Consider the following 23,625-nt stretch of genomic DNA (forward strand, 5'->3'; position numbering starts at 1 on the left):
CACAAACACGCCAGGGCGACAAAAGGTTGTAATAAAAAAAGAAATAAAAAGTTAAATAAACATCTTGTAAAGCTTACAGTGGTTATACATTTTAACAGCTTTTTTGTTTGTATATTTTGATACTATATTGATACTTATGAAATGTATTGTTTAATATGAACAGTCAGCTCTGAAAACTGGCTTTTTGCTTAAGAATTTGGATTTGTGAATATAAATTTTGGTCAATATAATAAGCAAATTAATCAAATAGAACTGCCAACAGATTCCTGACACATCCAGTGAATCCAAACAAAACATTTCTTCCAAAGTAATAAAAAGGGAGAGTGGATACAATAAATCGTGACAATTTACTCCACAATTGTTTTGATTATAGGCCACAGGCCACAGCGCTTCTCTGTGCTCGCCACAAAGCACAGCGGCCACCTCGTTTGCATATTGGGCGCCTGTTTGTACGTAGGCAGTGACGTCTACCAATCAGGTGGACCCATGCAAGCAAGCCACGCCCGCGCGGCAACTAGTGTCGCGCGCCTCATCAGCATTGTGCAGACAAAAGTTGTTACTTTATCTCTACCTCCGCTTCGGCAGGCTTCACAAGAGCGGAGACGTTTTGTTGTGCTGACTTTATTTCAAGCAATTTTGTCTTTTTAGTGGATAGAAACGAGCACGAAAACTACAGTGGTTGTTTTGAAGAAAAGCTCCTGAACGCCGAGTTCCCTACTACCGTGGAGAAGTTATTGTCGTGCACCCAGTGGGGTTTAAAGTTCAGCTAACAGTAGCGTCGCTAGCAAGGAGTTAGCGCCATAAAATTAGCTGGTTAGTTTAGTCACAATGGCAGCTGTGTGTCAGCCACGACGTGCCTTGGTGGAAATACCAGCTCCACAGCCCAAAATTGCAGGTAAGTCTGAAACATGACAACTGTCTACTTTGGCTGCGACAATTGCTGTGACTTACTTTCTTTGTAAGAAGGCGCCACTTCGCTATCATGCTAACAACAGTTGTTTGAGGGGGGTTAACGGTTGGTTAGCCGTTAAGTTATTGTTGTTGGCGGCGTGTGTCAATTTTAGTTAAAATGCATCTCCTGGGGTGCTTGGAGCAAACAATTCTGCAGAAAACACAAGTAAATGACATACAATTTTCCCTCTTCTTTCCTACAGCTCGTATGAGGAGGTCCTACCTAGAAATCCTAAGTGCCCGTCTGGCTCCGTCTCCACTTCCAAGAGGGAGAAACACTACTTCAAACACCAAGCGTGCGCAGTCCTGTAAGTACCACATAGAAACCATGGTCATTCAACCTGCAAAACCTACAAAAAATGTACAGCTGGTTTGTTGAGCAGACTTAATAGGAAGCAAAATGCAAAAAGAAACATTGCATGAGGGTAAAAATGCTGTGAGCCTCAGGAGTGGTGGTTTTCACTGTAGTGTGTCTTGTCAATCCGGTTTCCTCTACCATTCAATATTAGTCAACCTGACAGTCTACATCAATGAAAATAAATTCTTCAGAGTGGTAAAAACACATTTCTGAGGTAAATGCAATACTCCCATCAATAATTGGTTTCCCCCCTGTTTGCTGTGGTCTGTTATTGTCCTAATCATGTCCTTTTTATTTTTCAGTGGATTTATCCATCAATGGGGTGTGGAGTGGGAGGATAGAGGAGCAGTGTGAGAAGATGGACGAGCACCACACCCCGCTCTCCAAACAGCAACTTGTACAGCTAATCAGATCCCTCATCTTAGTTGAACAGGTATTTTCATGTGACCATATTAATAAGATAAAATGTTTCCCATCTGAGGTGAATTTTTATGCTCAAGATGTTCAGTGTACATGGCATACAATGTAACCTCAAATGTGGTGTGTTTCATTGTATCCCAGAGCCAAGAGCCCAGGATCCTGGCCTCCGACCTGAAGTATCTCCAGGACGACTTGCAATTAAAGAAGGCAAATGTTTACAGGTCCATACCCTACTCACGGTTTGGCTCCAACAGGGATGCTCACTGCTACAGAAAAGCATATCCTCACCTTGTGGCATTCAAAGTGAGTATCAGTGATATCTAACTTGTTTGTATAAATGATGACACTTTTGGAAACCTGCAGATTTAATTTCACTATAAAGTTCAATTCTCATTTGCAGGAAAGCACTAAAGTGTTTCATTTATACTTGTAAAGGGATTGTTGGCTCTCTGAGCACACCCCTGGTACTCTTTTCTAATTGAGCTTTCTTTTCTTCTTAAAAGGAATCTTTGTCACAGATATATATATAAAAAAATGCTCCATAGGATACCTCTGTGTGGCTCTGTGAGCCAAATGTTTTACTGTGTCATCCTAATCCATCACCTCCTTATCCTCCCCCTCAGGTTTCATGTCAGGAGTGGGGCCAGGTTCTTTTGAGGAACAAAGAGTGGGACGCTGTGTTGGAGCACACACTGATGGCGTGGCGCTACACCAGCGAGTTGCCGCAGTGGGATACAGCAAACCATAACGCCCTCCGAGAACAGTGTTACAGCATTCTGGCATCTCACAGCCTCACTGCTCTCCAGCACTACTGCCCTGAACCAAACAGAGGACGCGAACTGCTCAGAAGGTAACACCTTAGTTTATGAAGGCATAGTCATAAAGTTGGTGTGTCAGTGTGTGCACTAATTACATATGCATTCTAATCAGATCAAGGTAATACTAGGCATTAAGGAAACTGTCATGTTAACACCTTAGTTTGTCATTGCTGGTGTAAGCACAACGTCATGTTCGAGTAATCCAAATGTTTTGGCAATATAAGTGCATAGTGTAATTTAATTCAGTGTTTTGACTTTATGCATACTGAAAGATCAGAGTGAACCAGATACTTGGTCGTGTTTTTGTACATAAATCAATCACTTCATTTTTTTTAGTGGCACTTTTAAGATGTTTCCTGACTGCTACTCACATCCTTCTGAACAATAACTTCATCCTTGAACAAAACAGGTCAACTCAAAGTACTGAGGAAATGAGGCTAATGCAAACCTTGCTGTGCTTGAATTACCTTAAAACTGTGTTAAGCATTTTTCACCACTATCTAGGGCAAGTAAGATCTCAGAACTCCTGAAGCCGTGATATACCAGATATAATATCGGTTACCACGTTTTTTGCTGACGTGTTGGCAACAGTTGTCTGCTTAAATATCCAGCTGAAGCATTGCAACATGGACATCCTACTGGAGTCCTGTCTTGCCATCTGTCAAATGTAAGTTCACTTACCTTTGAGCCCTTGGTTGGTCCACCAGTGCTTGAGGAAATTGGCTGGGTGTATTTGCCTTGCTAGTTGTTACATTTTCTTCACTGGGATGAATAAAAATATGTTTGTGTATAATGCTTATCAGCCATTCTCATTATTTTAGCAGCTAAAGTAAGATCCTGAGTATAGCCTTAAAAACAGTTGCATATGTGCTAAAGTGGTTGGTGTAGTAAACTTTGTAGCAAATAACCCAACTTCTTGATGAGCTATCATGAAGCCTAGTTGCTATCATATTCATTTGTTTATTATCACCTTACTGATGCCCGGTATTTTTAGTCATAGCTTTTGGTAATCAGTTCATCATCTCTAGATAACCTAAATGATGCATTGTTAGTTCTAGTAGAATTTAGTAAGTTTCTTGTTAAAACCTTCTCTGACTGATCACTCTCCTGTTTGTCTCTCTCTAGGTTGAAGATGGCTCAGTTGCACAGCCAGTCAATTGTGCCCTGTATTCAGGAATTGCAGAGGATTATGGGATGTGCTGATGAATCCATGGACACAAAGTAATAAGAGAAACACTCCCAAACCAGCTGTCTACATCCTTACTGAGAAGGGTGCTTGGTGGCTTGTTTAGATGAGCTGAAGCATCTGTGTGTCGTCGTGGGCCAAAAAACAATTTTCATGGTAGTGTTAGTTTGAAAAACCACTACAGTATTCTTCCAAAGGGCAGGGTGGCAACAAAATGAACTAACTGCCAGTTAATGTAGAAAATGCAATAAAACCTCTTAATCACATTGCATTACTACACCAACTGGCAATTGTTTTGTTACGAGGAGTGTAACATTTTTTTGCCTGGCTCACCTCAGGGTGTATTCATGGCTGGATAATGTAACATTGTGTTCATATATTACCTACAGTAATAGTCTATTACAAAAATACGTTTCTTTTTAGAGCACCATTCACATTCTGAGAAATGTTGGGTTCACTTGGTGTGGGCAGCAAAATAATAAAAATGTATATTTTTTAGAACTTTGTATAGAAGAACCTTTGCATCGACCATTGAAATGTTAAAAGTATGAAATGGCCTTTATGTTTTATATGGGGGTGTGTGTGTGTGTATATGTACTGTTCACAATACTTGAAACTGGCCTTTGCTGTCTTGACTGTAGTTATGTTGCATATGTATGTCTTGTTTATAGAGTATTGTCTGTGTCACTGATTGCACTGTTGTTCGTCCTGAAAACTTGAAACATTTTGATAAAATAGACACCTAATTTAAATAAAGTTACTTTGTACTGCAGAGAAGCATGTTGATCTGTTGTGTGTTTTGGCCTCAGTATATTGTTGGTCCCTGTTCAATATACAGGGACATGTATGACTATATACAGTGTAAATAGTCATACATGTCAAACAGCTGTTTGTTTTTTCCGTTGTAATGCACCAAACAGGAACTTAAAATCCCTTTCATCTCTAGCATTTACAGCAGACATCACATCTGCAACTCCCCCTTGTGCAGATTTTATGTTTAAATTCAACATTTAAGGTATTAATGTGTTGCTCTTATTGTCATGTAGTTGAAGTAAACGGTTAAATTTCATGGTTGCTGTTTGACATACACTAAATGTAAATATCAAACCAGTGACCATGAAACTACAATTTTACAGCATCTGTAATATATGCATATTACAGATGCTGTAAAATTGTAGTTTCTGCAGCATCTACTCCTGCAGATGTGCTGCTTTATCTTTTTTGTCTTAGTGCTGTATCCAAGTTCTTTCCAGGCATCTCATAGTGAATTAAAGTAAAAACACAGATCACCATAAGATCTTTTCATGAGTGGGAATTGAAGCACTACTGTTTTGGTTTTTTTGTAATACAATGGCAATAACTTAATATTCTTATTTTAGATAATTTTGTAGTTCAGTTTTTGTCTGAAGATGATTTGTAGGCTGTGGACGTTGACTCGCAGGATTGGATATTTGATTTGTCAACTTGAGTTAGCAAAGTACCTTGATTGGAGACTGCTGCTACTTAGACGTTCCATTGCAGTAGATAATAGGATTAATTGATCAATGGATTGATTATTTGCCTGTTCTGGCAGTGTGCAAGCTCTGCCCTTCAAGTTACCTTTGTATACCACTAGGTGGAGCCCACATTGCACCTTTCTCCCTTACCCAGTGTCACTGTCAGTGTCTCCACTGGAGGAACAGCTGTTGCCATGGCACTCTGTAGAGTGAATATTAAATATTTTTTAAATGCTATTTAGGGTTCAAGATAATGAATGGGAAGCTGATAGGGCGAGAAGCTGTTGGCTGACAAACAGACTTCCTGCAGTGCAATTTCTCTGTCAGGATTAAAGAAATTGCGCTAATATTACTTTTTTTTACTCATAAGGGGACATCTATAATGTCACTATTATCCTTTGGGGACTTGGATGTCCTATGATAGTATTTGGCAGTAATGTTTGTACACAATCCTTTTAAAAATCAGGATTAATAAAATATTTATCAACAGGGTATTGGATGGAGTTGATCATATTAATAAAACAGCCTATGGCAACTCAATATATGTAAATATGGCCAACCCACTCACATAGATATATGGTGTTAATTTGTAACCTGTAAATTGGAGATTAAATTGGAGAGCTCACGGTGGTTCAGACTCCCACACTTGAGCCCACATATGCTGGCCTACATCAAATCCCTCTGGAGTCTTTGTTGTTCCTCTCTGTCTCACTCTATCTTTTGTTGCCTCTCATTACAGAAAAAAATAATAATGAAAGAGGGAATAATACCACAGAGTGTTTGTCTAAACCGTCACAATAAATTAGCTTTCATAGCTTGCTCTTAGAGACACAATGTAGCAACATCCTAGAAATTTAATGACGGTAATGTCGAAATGTGTTCAGTAGTAGAACTTGAGGCTATTCCACATATGCTGAAAAGGCATGGCCTGGTTCTCACCTGAGATTAGTCCTCCAAGCAAATGGTTTTCAAAGTGGGATCCAGGGGATTCCCAGAGCTGCTTTAGAGGGTACCAAGAGGTCCTTAGCAAAATCAGAAACCGAACTGAATGCACAAGGGTTAGTGTTTTGTAGTAAGCACTCTAGCATACTAATCTTTGCACTGTAGAAGAAACAACCCTTTAAAGAGGTCTGAGGCACACTGAAGTAGTGTAGAAGTTAAAATGCCTTTATTATGACATGGCTGCAAAGATAAAAAAAATATATCAATGCATTAAAGCTCCCCTGTGCCTAGGATGTTTTTTTCAAGGTTGCCTTCACCACAGCGCCAAGATCAGAGAGCTACCAGCTACAAAGACAGACCTCCCTGTTTGTTTGCCTCTCTGCGTAGCTGTTTCCCATTCATAGAGCAGTATATTCTGTATTTTACCTCAAGACTATAAACACCCCAAACAATGCTCCATTTAACTTATCCAAGATCAGCAATAGTTTATGTTCCCAATACATAATTTCACCAGAGGTTAACACAGGAGAGAATGTAAGAATACTTCACTCTTGGACTTGGTCATTGTCTCCCAAGTAACACCATAGCTAGTGATGCAGTTTTGTACTATGCCAAATGTAACCAAAGAATCATTCTCTGTACTGGCACAGATTCTTAATAGAAGAGGCTGTGAAACCTTATGTATGTCTATTTGTTAATCCTTTATATAGAAATGTTTGGAAGATACAAGAAGATGGCATTTAAAAGCTGACTTTAAACAGGGTAATTTATTGAGCCATGTTCTCAGCATGTATGTCCATATTACATCAGTGATGCAGGGCTATGTGTTTCTGTCCTAAAACACTCTTCTCTACCCATTATACTCTCTATAGCACATTGTCTTTTGTACTTTTCTAGATATCTGGTTAAACAAGGATGAGTTATGACATAGAGATATTGCTGCTACCAACAAATCATAATTTTTCAGTGTCAGTCCCTTAAAAATCAAAGCACAGCTTGTGCTCTCTAGACTATTTTTGCCAGTGTTTCACAACATTGAAAAATTAATCTTTGAAGAGGTAGAGTTATTTAACAATATAATGCAGCCACAAGGCATATTAGTTGATGAGATGGGAGGAGCTGTTGCTCCATTTTTGCTGTTGCTATTGGTTTTGGCTTGAATATTCAAACCAAAGCACAACATCACAGACATGTTCCATGTCAGGCAGGATGCAGCCTACGAAGGTATTACCTTGGGAGGATTTAGTAGGCCGAACCTGTGTCGTCTCCTCCCAAAAACACTCTTGATTCTGATAATGTATAGAAGTATGATGCTATACTTGGGGAATACTCTTTTAATTGCAAGTACCCATAAACATCCATTTATTTGTAACAGATGTGATGTTATGTCATGATGAACAACATATCCACACTGCTAACGACAAACTGTGAAGTTTAAACTTGTCTTCCACTGTCATGGCTTTTTCAGTGGTCCAGTTTATAGAGACTAACAACATCAGTCATTTTAGCAAATGTCTCAAGATGACATATGCTTACAGTCAACAAAGCCCTTTAGTGGCTGTAGGGTTAATGATATTGGACTTTGACAAAGGAGACCATTTTTCCGTTTCCTACCGACAGTCAACTCTTTCTTTTACCCATGACCACAATTGTAATTTTAACCCAAACCACAATTTTTCTGTAACTAGTTATAAATATGACATGGTCGCATGGTACTGATACCGAGGGTTCCAAAGAAAACAGCTATCATGTCCTCCAAATTCAGATGTGATGGATGGATTTGGAGGAATGAAACACGCCTTTTATTTTTTCGATTTTCAGTCATGAAATGTGCACTTTGATGGAGACAGCAACTGAATTGGAACACAACAAGTAACTTTGAATGTATTCTTAAGCAGCTGAAAAAAATGTAGGAAACCACAAGCTATAGAAGTAGATGAGGCACAGTGAAGGAAATTGGAAGTACCAAAAAAAGTAAGCTACGCCACTTCATCCTAAAATAACTCCCACAATGCCCTGGACATCACAGATGGATTGTGTTCCAGAGGACTCACCAATTCCCTCTCTTTAGAAAGTGAGTTTTACTTCGGTGGTTTTTAATTCTGGTCCTCAGGACGCAGAGCTGTGCTGCTTTTCATTCATCTTCAGCCATCTAATAAGGGGCTGATTTACACCTGGGATGCCAGGTGAGTGTAATTAACTGTAATTAACAAGCTGTGAAGATAGAAAACCAGCACTACTGAGTCCCAAGGAGTTACAGAAGGGACTCAGAGTGAGTGAACATAGTGACTGAATGTTTGTACATGACTTGAATAGTCTTACATAGCTAAATTCTCCTCATAGACATCTGTACTGACATTCAAACATATGTCGCTGCAGCTTGGCCAAACAGAACTGAAACGAAGTGAAAGAGCACTTTGATGCCATGTAGCTAGAATTACAATGATAGATCCAAAAGACCTCAGTAGGTACCAAGGACTCTGCTAAGAACAGCAAGGACAAAGCTTGCTGCTGCTTTACTGGAGATACCATTTACAGTCTTATATTTTTTAAGTTGAATAGTGTTATACAATAGTAGGCTCCTTCTAGAGGATAACCAGTGTCTTTGGTTTAAAATAGCAGAGCGGTGGGCTAGTTTTTCCTGTTATTTTTTTTTTCCCAAATGACCACTTAGATATACTGCACACTTATAAGTAATCATATTTTGGCTTGAATTTCTTTCCATCTGTGACCTAGTAGCTCCCAGTACAATTATCACTTTGGAAAAGTATTAAATTCAAATATCCCCAGCCAATGCCTTTGGAGTATTCAGTTGGATTTGGTGAACATTCATTGCTGTCTAAAAAGGTTTAAACCAGCAGGGCTGTAGAATTTACAAAGGATGGTTTTGTGAGGTGCAACAAAAAATTAATGGTTGAAACAATTTACGCCCAATAGTGTGAGAGAGTCTGAACCCTGGTCCTACAAGCATTCATAAGCATTTTCCTAGGTCTAAATTAGTCAATATGCCTTTGTCACGGCGGACATTTTGACATGTCAAATAGGACAAGCACAGGTGAAATTAATCAAGTGAGCCATGGCTGCATTCTATTTAGATGTTCAGGGCTATGTTGTCCATGCTGACTCACTTGCTTTGCTTACTGAAACACCTTAATGGAATGCAGCCATTATTAATGTTATTAGTTACACCTGTGCCTTTCCTGCTATAAAAATATCTTTAAGGCAGTATTGCTGTACTCCAGTCAAGTCAAGTCAGTTTTATTTATATAGCACCAAATCACAACAGAAGTTATCTCAGGGCACTTTTCACATAGAGCAGGTCTAGACCACACTCTTTAATTTACAGAGAGAGACCCAACATTCCCCCATGAGCAAGCACTTTGTGACAGCAGCAAAGAAAAACTCTGTAACGGAAAGAAACCTTGAGCAGAATCGGGCTCTAAGTGGGTGGCCATCTGCCTTGACTGGTTGGGTTGAGGGAGAAAGAGGGAAAGGGAGAGGGGGGAGAGAGAGACACAGAAAAGCATGACAACAACAATAACAACAATAATAACAATAATAGAAATATGACTAATAATAATAGCAGTAGCAGTGGGCAAAAAATGACTAATATAATAGCAGCGGTGGGCATCAAGTTGGACTATGGGGACAGCAGGTCTCTTACGAGACAAGAAAGCACAAAACTACAGGGAGGATGCCAAGTTAGTAACATGCATTAATGGTACATGAATGTGTACAGATGGAGAGGGGGAGGATGAGAGAGGAGCTCAGTCCTATACTACAATTTTACAAAGTTACAATTTCATTTAGCAGATGGTTTTATGTTAAGCCATGTACATATGAGAGTTAATACAACACAAGCAAGGATCTAGTCAGGAGAGAACAACATGAGTAAGTGCCATAAAGTTAAGTTCAACTCTGATAGGACCTTGGTGCCAACAGGCAGTGCACAGAGTGTATAGAAGCAGATTTTTTCTTTTCCTACTACATTCGAAATAATGTACAAGAAACCAATAAATAAAAGTTCATTCTTGGCCTCTGAAATTGAGCAGAAACACAGTTTTATGTACTGTATTCTGACATTTTGTCACTTTCTATGTGTGACCACACTACATACTCAACTACTACTACTAATGTACTGTAGGTACTGAGAGCCGGAGTTGGGACCCAGGTTGTTGGGCTGTGAAAGGTCAACATTTAATTAAGTTACTGTAGAATCAACAATGTCTTGACTTTATACTTCTCATTAAAACAATAATTTTCTGGGATTGTAGTATATGGTCCAAATTTGAAAATTCACCTGCAATTGTAATCAGAGGCCTCTCCATCAACTGCACTTCACTGCACAACAGAACACTTAAACCAAACCTTTTTTTTTTTTTACCAGTATATCAGTTTTTCTTTCATTGTTGCTTGAGTCTTTGGTGTCAAACTGTGCATGGCATGGATAAAACATCCCATTCATTGTCACATGGATAACCAGAGTAACCAGAGTAACCAGGCTAACTTGGCTACATGCATGGTAGCATGCTACCCGCTATTATAAGATTATTATAAGGTCTTATTATACATCCATGAGCATGCTACAGTTAAGTGGCGCACTGCCAAAATGTTCCAGGTGGAATTCAAGTGCTAGAATTATTGTTCCGCATGCTGGAATAAGTGGATTATCAAACTATTTTGATAGTAATTGTTTGGGTCAGGGAGCATACCAAACCGAAGGAAGTCATGTGCCGTACCGTGCATCCTGTAGTTTGGGTCAGATGTGAAGTTTTTTTAAAGAGACCACTGTGTTTTAAATTGTTTTTCTGGCATTTCTTCTTTTTAAGACTCTGCACAGAGGAAAGAGGCAGAAAAGATAGTGGACCATGAGGAATTACATGTATCAAAGGTCACAAGTCTTATTTGAACCTGTGGTCTGCACTTTTGTCTATGAATTACAGTGAGATTTTGCTGAAGGAATTAAGTAATTACGTTTGTTTATTACCCCAAAAAGGGTCATCATGTCACTCCATCTGTTCCATCTACCTCATGAAAATTAAGTTTCTGTTTTAACTTGCATGATATTTAAGGTGGATTCACTTTACTTGTCAAAGGACTGTGATATTTATGTGACTTGGACACTAAGCACATTAAAATGCTACTGACAAAGTGTCAGAATCATTCGGCAGAATGTGTTTCTGAGAGAATAAATGACCACGTAATGGTACTGTCAAAACTGACCATGTCAAGCTATTTTAGATTACTCTAAAATGTGTGGCTCTCGAATCCAGTCTCTCAACTGCAAATGTTCAAAATGCAGGTTGATTCTGTGTGCCCCTCAGGTCAATGGAAGCAGGTGCTCATGAATAAAAAGGAAGTTAAATATGCGTGAAGTTATTAATTACAAGCCAGATATTTTTACAAGGTGCTTCTGTTTTTTGGCTTTGCCAGTTGGGCATGGCTGTCAATACATTTCTTCTTCTTGTGCTTTTTTGCCGTCTTTCTTCCTCCCTTACCTTCTCTCTCCCAAGGTGGCCTTGGGGGCCCAGTTTCATGATGATGACAGACCTATAATGCAGAATGTCCCAATGCAAAACAGTGACAACAGTTGTCCCAAGTTTTCTGTTTTTATTCGGCGCATACAATTATTATTGTTATTCATATTTTATTATGTTTGTTTATTTATATCCAACACTGGTCAGCAAGGAGCATTTGTTTTGTGCCCAGAGCCAAAATAAGATGAGAATGCAAATGCACCATGGCACATTCAAAACAGTCACATAAATGAATTAAAGGATTTGCTGGTTTTCTGTTGACCTTTATCAGCAAAGAGTCGCAAAGGCATCAACAAACATGGCGGCATTAACGTACCAATCCTCAACAAACTAAATTCATATGCATCTTTTTTGCATCGGTAATAACGTTTTGTGGTAAACATAATGCCAACCAGAAAGTTTCTTTTACACAGCTAGAGCTAAAGTCGGTCTGAACATGGCCTAAACTTAAGCCTACTAGCCACATATGGCTATAATAATAACACTGAATAATTGTGACAGGGCTTATTTGCAAATAGGCACAATATAAACATTTTGTCTGATACACTGAAGACAAACATTATCTGGGTGACACTTGTAATTGACATATACAAAATAGTTTCATATATGTTATTTGTAGGAGCTGCAGGGGTCCACTGAGGTATCAGGGCTTGAAAATGTAAAAGTGTCATAATAGCCAATCTAATTGTTTTGGAGGGGTGCAATTCTAGCACTTGTTCCTGTGGAGGTTTGATGCGCTTGTTGTAAGTTTGTTTGACAACAATATGTATTGTGACTTTGCTAGCTCACTCGTGGCGCTCTCGTAAATCATTTAGCAACTGACAGAGTAAAGAGGAGGGAGGAGAAAATTTGAGTACTGGCAAGACAGTGAGTTTTGAATGTGGCTGGCACTCATCAACACACAATCAATCCTTGCAAGTGTATGATGGTAAACTGAGATGGCCTGAAAAATATCCTGATTATGGCCTAATTGGTGATGTCACCTTTAGATTTCTGATGACACATTTTGAATCATGACAGTTGCTCAGTGGCGCATGAAGCCACAAAAGCTACTTCCCACTGTAAAGATATTACCCAGATGCATGCATACTGAACATGCTCTGTGGGTCCCATATGGGTCATTTCATGGGGGTTGTGACGCTTAAAAAAATATATTCACTGTTTTACAGCCACTCCTTTTCCCATGATTGTGTGAGGAAAAATGCTTTTTGGACCCCTTTTGGATCTGGAAGTTGTAATTACGCAGTTTGGCCACTATGTCAAATTGGCTTCCAAGCCTGGCGCACTTCCTGGGGGCTTGGCCACAAGTACATAGCTTGAAGTCTGACAACGTGATCTTGCAATCTCGCTAATCTAGCTGGCTTGCAAGTAAAGAAGTTGGTTTGTGTTCCCATTGACTTCAATACATCATGGAAAGTGCAAACTGACATGTCACATTGTCTCATAAGATTTAGCCAGAGTGGTGGTTGCTTAATTATTCTTTTAAATTAAGTCATATATCTTTTTATCTTATTTTAAATAGAAAAAAAATTCGGAAAGTGCTTTTTAGATAAACATTGGCTATAAATAAAAAACATCATAGAAGACATGAAAAACATATCACATAGCTTAACACATCAAAATTCCCCCCTGAAATGCAGTATATTACCCAGAACATTGCTCTAATAGAGGCAGCTAGACAGGTGAGCACCTTGGGTTCACTGTGCTGTGGATGTGATGTGTATGTGTGTGAGTGAGTGAGTGAAAGGCAACAGAGATGGACAGTATAATGGTGGGTGGTGGGGTCTTAAAATGGTAGAGACAAGCTGCTGATCAGCCCCAAGGGGCCCTGTCCCAGGGTCATGGTGTCATTAGTACAGTCTGATTTGGTGGCAGACTCCGGCACAGCCGAGCAGCAGGGACAGCACTGCTGTTTTCATGGCTGAGTGGAAAGCGCTCGCGGCCAGTGCCTGTCCTCTTTGCCTCTTTCCAAGGCAATAATCTCCATCCAGCCAGGCAGTCAGAAGATTCTTCCCACTACCTTGGCTGCACAGCAAGATGCATGTTGAGAATACACACACCTTATTTTGACAAAGTTTATATTGTTTGAGAATGGCAAAGCAAAACTTTCAAAAGTTCTGAGCACAAAAATCAGCAGTTTTTGCCCTAGCCTACTTCAGTTAGGGTTCACTCAACACATAAGCAGGTTTGCAGCCCAAAGCTATATCAATTCTAAAAATGGTCAAAAGGCTTTCTTGTCAATTCTCAACAAGTACAAAGTGATAAATAGGTTTGCAAATAACTTAGTAGTGCACTACAGACTCCAGGAACAACACACTTGTAGTCTACTTGTGCTTTCCATCTCTCTCAGTCATAGTATTTTAAACTTAGATCATGAGTCACACTGATGGGTGTGACGACCCCTAGTTTCTTCTTGGGTTTGATCCGGTGTTGACCTGTATCTCTGCTTGTTCTGAAGGTAACTGATTAGCGTGAACTGGAACACCTGTGGCACCCAGTGTGTTCCTGTGTTGTTACTGCGGTCTAATTACTCTCTGCTCCTCCCTATAGGCACCCCTTGTTCTGGTTTGGTTATGTTGTTTTAGTTCATCTTTATGCCTTGTTTTTCACCTTACAACACCCACATACACATCCTCCACTCATGCCCATCACATAACACTGACTCTACTGATTTCCACACTCCATGTGAAAGATCTGGAGTGAAAGCTAAATTATTGCCACAGAACCTGAACACAGAAGTGCTGATGGTGCTGAAAGTAGAACACAAAAGTAGAGAGCTGTCATGCTATAAAATTACACACCAGGCTGGGTGAAAAGATGATTATGGGCAATTATGCTGCAGCAAATGCCCTCTAATGGGAGACCTTCCGCATTTCAGAGTTTAGCTGGAATGGACACACAAATAGCAATACAGTTGAGCGGCTGCTGTGTTTGTTCATGACAAATGTGATACGTCACATGTGAATTCAATTACATATAAGTGGTTCTGTATGATGGGAACTATATATTATATAGCATAACATAAGTACAAGACAGAGTACTTACATATGGACAGTGTTTTGTTTATTTCATGATAGAAGGACATGAAGGCAGCGCAATCCTCCAGTGAAATGATCTGTTTTGACATCACTGAACTCTTTCATTGTACAGTGAAAGTACAGTTACTCAGCTAGTGTGCCAGTAAAACTTTGGGGTATTCTTGTGCTATTTTATGATATTTTACTATAAAATATTGTAATTTTCACTCTACTACATTTATCTGACAGATAGTAACTTTGCAGATGAAGATGTTACATACACAACATATGATAAGTTTATAAAATATGATGCATTGTTTCAGAAGAAACTACACAACTATGTGTAAAATAGTTCGAATTACGTTTGGGATTGAAGTTAAAATCTTAACCAGCTACAATATTAATTAACATTTACTTATGGGGTACATTTACGACTTATTTATTAGTTACATTTTACTGATAATCCAACTTTATTCATTTAGTACATGACTACAATGAATTTGTTTTGGTGCAGATGTCAGTACAGCAAAAAAAAAAAAAAAAAGATTTGGTAATTTAAGATGAGAATTTTAAAAAAAATACAATAGAATGAATTGTCCTGAGCCTTGCTAGTTTATCATACCCATACAAAGTTTAACTTTTATTGACTTCACTACCCTGACTTCACTATAGACACAAGGTACTTCTCGACTGCCACTTTGCTGCTGTCTCTGCTTGTTTTATTGTTTTAACAAGACCAGTATTACAATTTCATTAGTTTTTAAGTGGATTTTACTTACTTTACTTGTTGAATGTTCCTGGATTTTTCTCCCTTCACATGATCTGCATTTTATTCCCTTCGGATTGTCTTTTATTCACTGGAGCTGCTGCTAGCTGCCTGATGTTAGCTGGTTCGCTGTCTCCAGGCCAAAAACATTGGGCTTGAGGAACCCACCCGGTCGTGTTGTGACCACAAAAGGACAATGATGGAGACCGCTGCAGAGATCTCCAGCATTAAGCTTGAACTTTCATCCATTGAAAGCCTCATCAATTACCTTCTCTAGCGACAGACTAAGCTGTAAGAGCAGCTAGCTGCTTTGCAGTCTACGCTTTTTCCCCCAGACTCACTGGTCATGGAGGTGGCCTTGCTGTGGCTCTTAAAAACATTTGAGCTGTTGCCTCATCTCAGTGGAGAAACCTCCTAGCTTTTAGCTTTGAAGTGAGAATGTTCAAAGTCAATTGTGATACCCCTGTCTGATGTATTGTTATTTATCGTCCCCCTAAACCCAATAGTATCTTCTCATTGATTGACTTTTAAACCCTGCCCCTTCAACTGTTTCGGCCTCCTCTGTTGACGATTGTGATAAGTTCTTAGCTTGTTTTGTTGAGAAGGTTAAGGGTATCAAAGCCTCTATAACCTACCTCATGTATAACTTCTCCAGACACCTCCCCTACATTGTTGAGTGAATTTACCCCTATGTTTCTGAATAATTTGCTTGATATTGTGTCACACATGCACTTATCCTCCTGTGGCCTTGACGCTCTACCCCCCAGATTTTTCAAAGGGGTATTAGAAGTCATTGCCTCCTGTCTTCTCTCTATTGTAAATGAGTCTCTGTCCTCTGGTTTGTTCCCAGACTATTTCAAACAAATCTGTATTCAGCTCCTTTTAAAGAAACCTGGCCTTGATCCAACACTCCCTCATAATTACAGACCAATCTCTAAATGACCCTTTGTTTCAAAAATCGTTGAAAAGGCTGTTGCTAAAAAAACTACTGGAAATAGTGGAAGCTAATGACGTTCTTGACCCATTTCAATCTGGTTTTTGCCAGCTGTATAGCACTGAAACTGCTCTGCTGAAAGTCACTGATGATATGCTTATAAATGCAGATTCAGGTCATCACTAAATTTTAGTATTGTTTGACTTGTCTGCCACCTTTGACACTATTGATCATACCATCCTGCTAGATAGACTAAAGCATTGGGTCGGCCTCAGATGGTTTTCCTCATATCTTACAGATATATCTGTAAGATATATCTCACATCTTTCAGTGTGGCTATTGATGATTTTGTCTCATCATTGGCTCTTATGTAATGTGGGGTCCCACAAGGTTCAATCCTTGGTCCCATTTTTTTCAGCTTGTATATGCTCCCCCTTGCTCATATTATTCATAAGTTTAAGATTGTTGCCTACTGCTGTTATGCAGATGACACCCAGCTCTCTGGGTCATTTAAATCTGATGAGCTAAAAAATCTAGATATTCTAAACTGTTGCCTCACTGCTGTCAAAGTTTGGATGTCACTGAAATTTTTACAGCTGAATACGGACAAAACAGAAATCTTAGTCATTGGCCCAGACCAAGTTTTTAAAGAGTATTAGTCCTCAGGCATTTAGCAGGGAATGTAAAACCATCTGCTAGAAATCTTGGTGTTGTGTTTGATTAAAATCTGAATTTTTAAGAAATTGGTTCAGTATTGTTTTTTACAATTCAGAAATATTGCCAAAATCAGTTCAACATTGCCTAAGAATGTCATAGAGCAAATTATATTTTCTCATTTTAGCGAGTCTGCAATTACTTGACTTCAACTGGTTCAGAACATGGCAGCCAGGCATTTGACAAACACTTAACAAAGAAAGCATATTACCCCCATTCTGGCCCACTTACATTGGCTTCCTGTACGCTTCAGAATTCAGTTCAAGATCCTGATCACATTGAAAGCCCTCCATGGCATGACACCTTCTTATATTTCTGAACTTATAACCTAATACTCTGCACCAAGGTTACTCGGATCTTCTGACCAATTGTTGTTAAGTGTCCCACAGTTCAAGCTCAAAACAAAGGGGGACTACACCATAGAATCACCTCCCCCTCACTGTCAGGTCAGCGAAGTCTATACCACATTTTAAAAAACTTACTTTAAAAAACCCAATTGTATTGGCTGGCATTTTTATAGGTTTGCTGCTCTGCAATACATATTGGTTTTATTTGTCTGTTAATTTTGTTTTGTTTATATTGCTTTTATTGTTGAGTGTTTCCATTTTATAAATTGTATTTTTTACTTGCTGTTTTCATGCTGTGTACTGTTATGCATTTTTATTATCAACTGTGAAGCACTTTGGAACTGCTGTTTTGAAAAGTGTGATATAAATAAAGTTTACTTACTTACTGACTTGTTTTCTTGTACTGTAGGTCTCCTCCTGCTCAGCCCTTTTGTCTCAGCCCTTTTGTTTTACTTAATTGTGTTTCCGTGGTTTAGCCCCCCTGTGCCTTGATTTATTTCAGTTTTACTTTAGCCTATTTGTTTTGCTTCATTAATTTCCCTTTAGTTTATTCTTTTGTTTTACACTGGTCTTGTTTTGGGGTTGCCATTAGTTTCCTGTGGTAAATTTTTTATTGAACCAACTGGTAATTTTTGTTGTGTTAACCATTTTGTAGTTTTATTTTACTCTTGTCAGTTGAGCTGAGAGCTGGGTGGTTGGTGTGGCTTGTCACCCTTGGTGAGATTCCTCAATTGCATGGTTTGGTTAAAGCCACTGAAACACATGATTGATACTACGGTTTGCTATGTGTGTGTGTTATTGTGAGGCACATGCAGTGGTAATTAGATGGTTGCACCCCTGGGCACTTGAAGCATAGTTTACCTCTCCATTCAGCCTCATTCATTGTTATTTTTTTTTTAATTTACAATTAAAGTGTGGAAAGTAAAGGAAACTTTTAACTATGTAATATTTTGATTGTAAACTTGACATACTTTTGTGATTTAAAAAAATGCTTGCTTTTCTTCAATAGCTTAATTTAGTGATTTTAACTATTAACCTTTACCCTTTTCCCTTTCAGCAGTTCTTTTTCTCTAATTTGCTAAATTAAACTCAATTTACCTTTCACATCTCATCACATTTTCTTCTATCAGTGAATGAGTGTGCCTTGTCTAATAGCGAACTTAAAGACATGTAAGATGTATAAAAATACTCTGCTTGGCATAATAATATGTCTGACATGGTTTGTTCACAAAAAAGTCCAGTTACCTTATTAAAATCCTTAAAATTACATCACCTACTTCTCCCTCATAAAAAAAATCCAGAATCTATATGAATATGCAAATATTGTTCACTTCAAAAGTTAAACTGCTGGACACAAGATGTCTGCTACTTCACTGAAAAAGTCATCAGTGTATGTGCACTGGATGCTTCAAGTTTTCATATCACAGTTGTAAAAGTTGCATACTGGACCACAATTAGCTTCCAAACTAGCTGTGATTATGCAGCTAGGCCCACCTTTAAACTCAGATGTTTGATGAGCACAGAGAAACTTTCCAAACACAAAGATGGAAATGGCCACACTCTAAAAACATTAAACAACATAACCTTAATCATACTATAATCTCCTTTAGGACCACTGTATCCTTGCCTGTTACTGATGTTGTTGCAGATATTTGGAACTGCACAGTATCTCCCACACTCATTTGTAGGCAGTATGTAATTATAGACTTGGATGAGAGGCATGCGTATGATATTCTGATCAAGGTGTACCTGGCAAAACACAGTCATATCTTCATTAAAATGTGGAATAATTATGGCTAAGTGTTTTTTCAGTGCCGTCAGCAGCTGTCTGTATTGATAGGAATTAGTAACTCTGGTATTACAGCCATATAAGGCCATATTAAGTAGTCGTAAATGTATAAATTAAACAGCCATAGTAACAATATCTTTCAAAATAGTGTCAGTTTTTTGGGCTTTGTTGTTTTAAAGACATTCATCAAAGTTTTTCACATCATTTCATTTTGGAGGTTTACAACATAATTTGTTTGCCTTAATTGTTCATGATTCTGTTTTAAGTATGAGCAGATAAAACCTGATGTGTATTCAGAAAAACTGAATTTGTTTAGTAAAGTAACTTAAACTTAACAAAGAATTGTCCAAAACGTTGTGCAGTACCAGCAGTTACATGGAAGGTTTTTGGCCTGTAGGAACATAATATCAAATACATCTGTCTTGCTATTATGGAGATTTTTGGGTGGAATATCACAGAAATGAATGCTTTCTTTTATCAGCCCTCCACCCACCCCCAACAATTCACTCTGAGAACTCCTGTCAACTGTTTCTTCAAAGAGGCTACACAAACCAGACATTTATCACATAAAAAAGCACGGACATCTACTGATTTTCCACTCCCAACTGCACCTTTCATGTTTTCAAACGGATTGTGTGTTTCAGCCCTCCCTACATGCCAGTCTTCCTTCCCAGACAGGAAGTCATTACAGGGGCTCTCACCCCATCACAGATGGCCATTTAACACATCGCTGGCAACTGCAAATGAACCAGGAGTAGCAGCCGCTTGACTAGACCCGGCCGACTTTGCACAAATGCTTATCTCTCACTCACCTGCTGTGCTGGGATGGGAGGTGCACTTCAACCTTGGCTCGATGTTACTTTATTTATTTATGTCTATTTGTTTGTCACAGGGAGCACACACTTTAAATTCAGTTTTCGAGGATTTTGCGAGCTTGGAGTGGGATGTTGTTCTCTTTCTTTTTTCTGTATACCTTGCTGAACAAACACCATTTAGCATGGTTTCGAGGAAACTGGTGTAGCTGGGATTAGAACTTCTCTTTTGTTTATTTTCTGTTTTGGTTTCTTTTTGTTTTTTTCCTGTGAGGAGCAGGGGAAAGAGCTGATGCATAGCAGGCATTTTTCTTAAGTCTCCTTTTGCTGCCCCATCGAAATTTGTAATAGCCATATTTGCTCTGTCAAGCTGCCTTAGCCTTTTGATACGTTTGGAGCTCCATTGGTGATAAAACAGATAAAGCCGACCTGACAATTTAAAAATGAGAAAGCAATTGTGGCTGACACCCTAGAGACAGCCTTCGTCTCTCTCCTTCCTTCCTCTCTCTTTCTATGTTTTGTTTGCTCTTGTTCTCTGGAAATGCCTTACTTGTTATTTACTATCTCTACTGAGTAAAATATTAACGAAGATACCTCTCGTGGATGTTTGCAAGTGCTGAGCGATACAACTGTAGCCATGCTATTAAGGGAACGAGCCTAAGCACTGAGGGATGTAAACACAGGGCCTATTCATTAGTCATTAGTCCTATCATTCCATCACTTTGTGTTTAATACTTTATATAATTTTTCCTGTCCGGTACAGGATGTTGTTGACATATAGTGTAAACGTATGTGTGTAAAGGTATGAAAAAATGTTAGCAAGGCAAAGGACGAATAATTGTGCCTGTTTTTTGTGCATGTGTTAAACCTTGTGTGCGCGAGGGAATATCAAAACGTAAGGACGAAGCTCCTTGCGTGTGAGAAATTCACTCGAGATGGGAAAGGGGGAATTGATAGAGCAGTGCTGGCAAGGCTGGGTGTCTAAATCACGGCTTGGAATGGACCCTCAGCATGGCGATTGGCTGTCACAGCTACAGATGGAGGACGGCGCCCACAGGAAAAGGATAAACTGTCTGATAAGCGCACGGTGAGGTACAGGGCTTCTGCTGGCAGACAGGCTCTTGAGAGAGGGGGGGAGAGAAGCAAGAAGATGGGAATAGAACAGGAAAACGAGTCAAGAGGGAACAGGCAACAGATGAATCTCCATCTGTGTTCAGAGGCAAGCAGGGATAGCAGCGAAAAAACAAGCCAAACAACCACTGAGGTGCGGCTTTGGTCTCATACCTCTTGTGGGTTTACCTCTCCGAAGGAACACTTAAGTGTATTTTGATATTTCCCCTTTCCACAGAGGATAGGGCAGCACACACTTCTGTAATAATGTGCTGGGATGAGTGGCATCAATCAGCTACTTCAGAAATGGAGACCAATACAGCTGCTGCACTAGTAGCAACAGGACTGTTTATAAATGGTAATGAGCTAACGACAGTGACAATGGCTGATCAAGACGTATTATTGCATTATGTTGTAGTGAAGATTGACAGCAACGTGACAAAGATAAATGCTAAATTCTAAGTGGCTAACACAAATTGCTGATTTGCCGCCATGTGCTACCAGTCACAAACTGTGGTCATTCCCTCATGGAGACACATCGTTCATTGGCTAACCTTTGGCCAAGGAGATTAACCTGCACAGACCTTCAGCCAAGTAGCTGGCCAGTGAATGAGCCAGGAGCCAGCCTGAGAGATTTTTTGCAAATGGTTTGTTTAGCAGTGTTTTAGAGAACATATAGTATAGTGATGCCGCTCCTGGTGCATTAGTTTCTGAGGCCCCCAACACAGACAGTGATCCACTGCTAGGCACATCAGGGACTCAAGCCCCCACCAGCATGCATTTACCGACACACCATTTGCTGAAGGTACATTTTGCATATTCATGATGAAGATCTACTTTATAAACGCCTTAAAATTAATTTATACATATAACTTTTTTTCTACCTGTGGTAGCCTGCAGGTTTTTTCTGTTACTTTGTTATCATTATAATTATTCTAAAACATATAATAATCTAAATTTGATTATATGATTTTCATGCATTTTTTTATGTTCCTCAAATTTAAAACGTATGTTTACTTGTGTTGGTCAAAAGATTTGTGGACTTTGAAAACAAGATGTGTTTTTTTTCCTATCTCGAAACTTGTAAAATGTCGAAATGAGCAAAAATAAGAAAACATTGGTGAATCACAGAAATCAGTGGGTACTAACAAAATAAAAACAAGTCTTGAATACAAACAAAAACAAGAGGGCATTTGTTCGTATAAAGCTTCCTGCATGAAGGCCATTGACTCTCATCTTGATTTACAAAATGCCCCACACTTAAAGTGCAAACATAGATAGTATGGTGAAATGTGTCTTTAAAGGAACGGAATAACATCCTTTCAGTAATACAAAGGGATCTATGAATTAATCCAAATACAAATACCTCCCAGATTGACAGTCCTATCTATTATTCCCACAGCCTGTTTTGGGTTTAGTGGCTTTTCTGCCCGAGACCAAGCTGTATAGAGCTGGCTCTGGATGGCACTTATCTAGTGATGTTGGTGTCTGTTTGTAATATAAGGTAAATTATAGAGCCAACTATTAGTGCTACATCGGATAAGAGTGACCTTAAAATGTTATTGGCTGCCCAAAGATGAGCAAACAAGGAGAAGAAACATAAAATAAATAGCACAAGGCGTCATCTAAACTAAAATAAGAAGTAAATATATATATATATATATGTATATATATATATATATATATATATATGTATATATATATATATATATATATATATATATATGTATATATGTATATATATATATATATATATATATATATAGGGGTCACTTCATATAGAACAGTACAACAAAAGGCATTTTTTGTATACTGTGTAAAATTCAATATACCGTAAAATGTGTTATTAAGTATTATTTTATGGCGTGTAATATACAAAATGACACGTAGAGCAAGTGTGGACCTCTAGAGAGACATAACAGAAGGTACTGCACAGAACCCAAGCTATGAAAAGATACAGCACCTGTGGGACAATGACAATTCACCTTTGTAAATATATTGACAAATCAGTGGCAAATGCACATCACGGCAGTCTTGATCCAAATCTGAAACTGGCCATAAAGTTGTGAAACTGGGATTGTGAAAGACTGCAAAGAGGACAATATGCTGTTCTTTTAGAGTCTTGGCCGTCCTGTTATCCTCAGTTGTATTATCATCTGTTCTCAGCTGCTCCTCTAAGTTAGTCAAGTTCATGTCCTAATAACTAATGAGTTGCCCCACTTAAAATGCCATATTTCATTAAACTAACATTAAAATTTAAATGATGCCCAAATGACAAAACATGACCTGAAGATACAAAGGGTATAAAAAATGTTCGATTTGTTTTGGCTTTACTGTACTTAATTTCCTTTCTCTCCTTTATGTCTTACTACTACTACTCTTGATACTAAACATATTATAAAATTTGTATCTTCAGCTGAGCAATCTT

At 38.7% G+C, this 23,625-nt stretch overlaps 1 protein-coding gene across 3 annotated transcripts in view; it reads left to right on the forward strand.

Annotated features, from left to right (window-relative positions):
* Positions 1–506: 506 nt before the first annotated feature.
* LOC122976236 overlaps positions 507–23,625 on the forward strand; it is a 38,531-nt gene continuing 15,412 nt past the window's right edge. Inside the window, exons 1-7 of one of the 3 annotated variants that reach the window (XR_006400872.1) lie at positions 509–895; positions 1,155–1,259; positions 1,612–1,742; positions 1,871–2,032; positions 2,353–2,579; positions 3,052–3,214; positions 3,673–3,761. Coding sequence is in view for 2 of the 3 variants with exons in the window: in XM_044344607.1 (XP_044200542.1) it covers positions 829–895; positions 1,155–1,259; positions 1,612–1,742; positions 1,871–2,032; positions 2,353–2,579; positions 3,673–3,772 (792 nt within the window). In the remaining variant the exon portion in view is untranslated. Of the gene's footprint in view, positions 896–1,154; positions 1,260–1,611; positions 1,743–1,870; positions 2,033–2,352; positions 2,580–3,051; positions 3,215–3,672; positions 4,511–23,625 lie in introns of those variants that run through there. The other 2 variants (XM_044344607.1, XM_044344606.1) reach the window with 2 other exon arrangements.

Source organism: Thunnus albacares, chromosome 24 (genome assembly GCF_914725855.1).
Source record: "Thunnus albacares chromosome 24, fThuAlb1.1, whole genome shotgun sequence".
In the NCBI taxonomy this organism is placed as follows: domain Eukaryota; kingdom Metazoa; phylum Chordata; class Actinopteri; order Scombriformes; family Scombridae; genus Thunnus; species Thunnus albacares.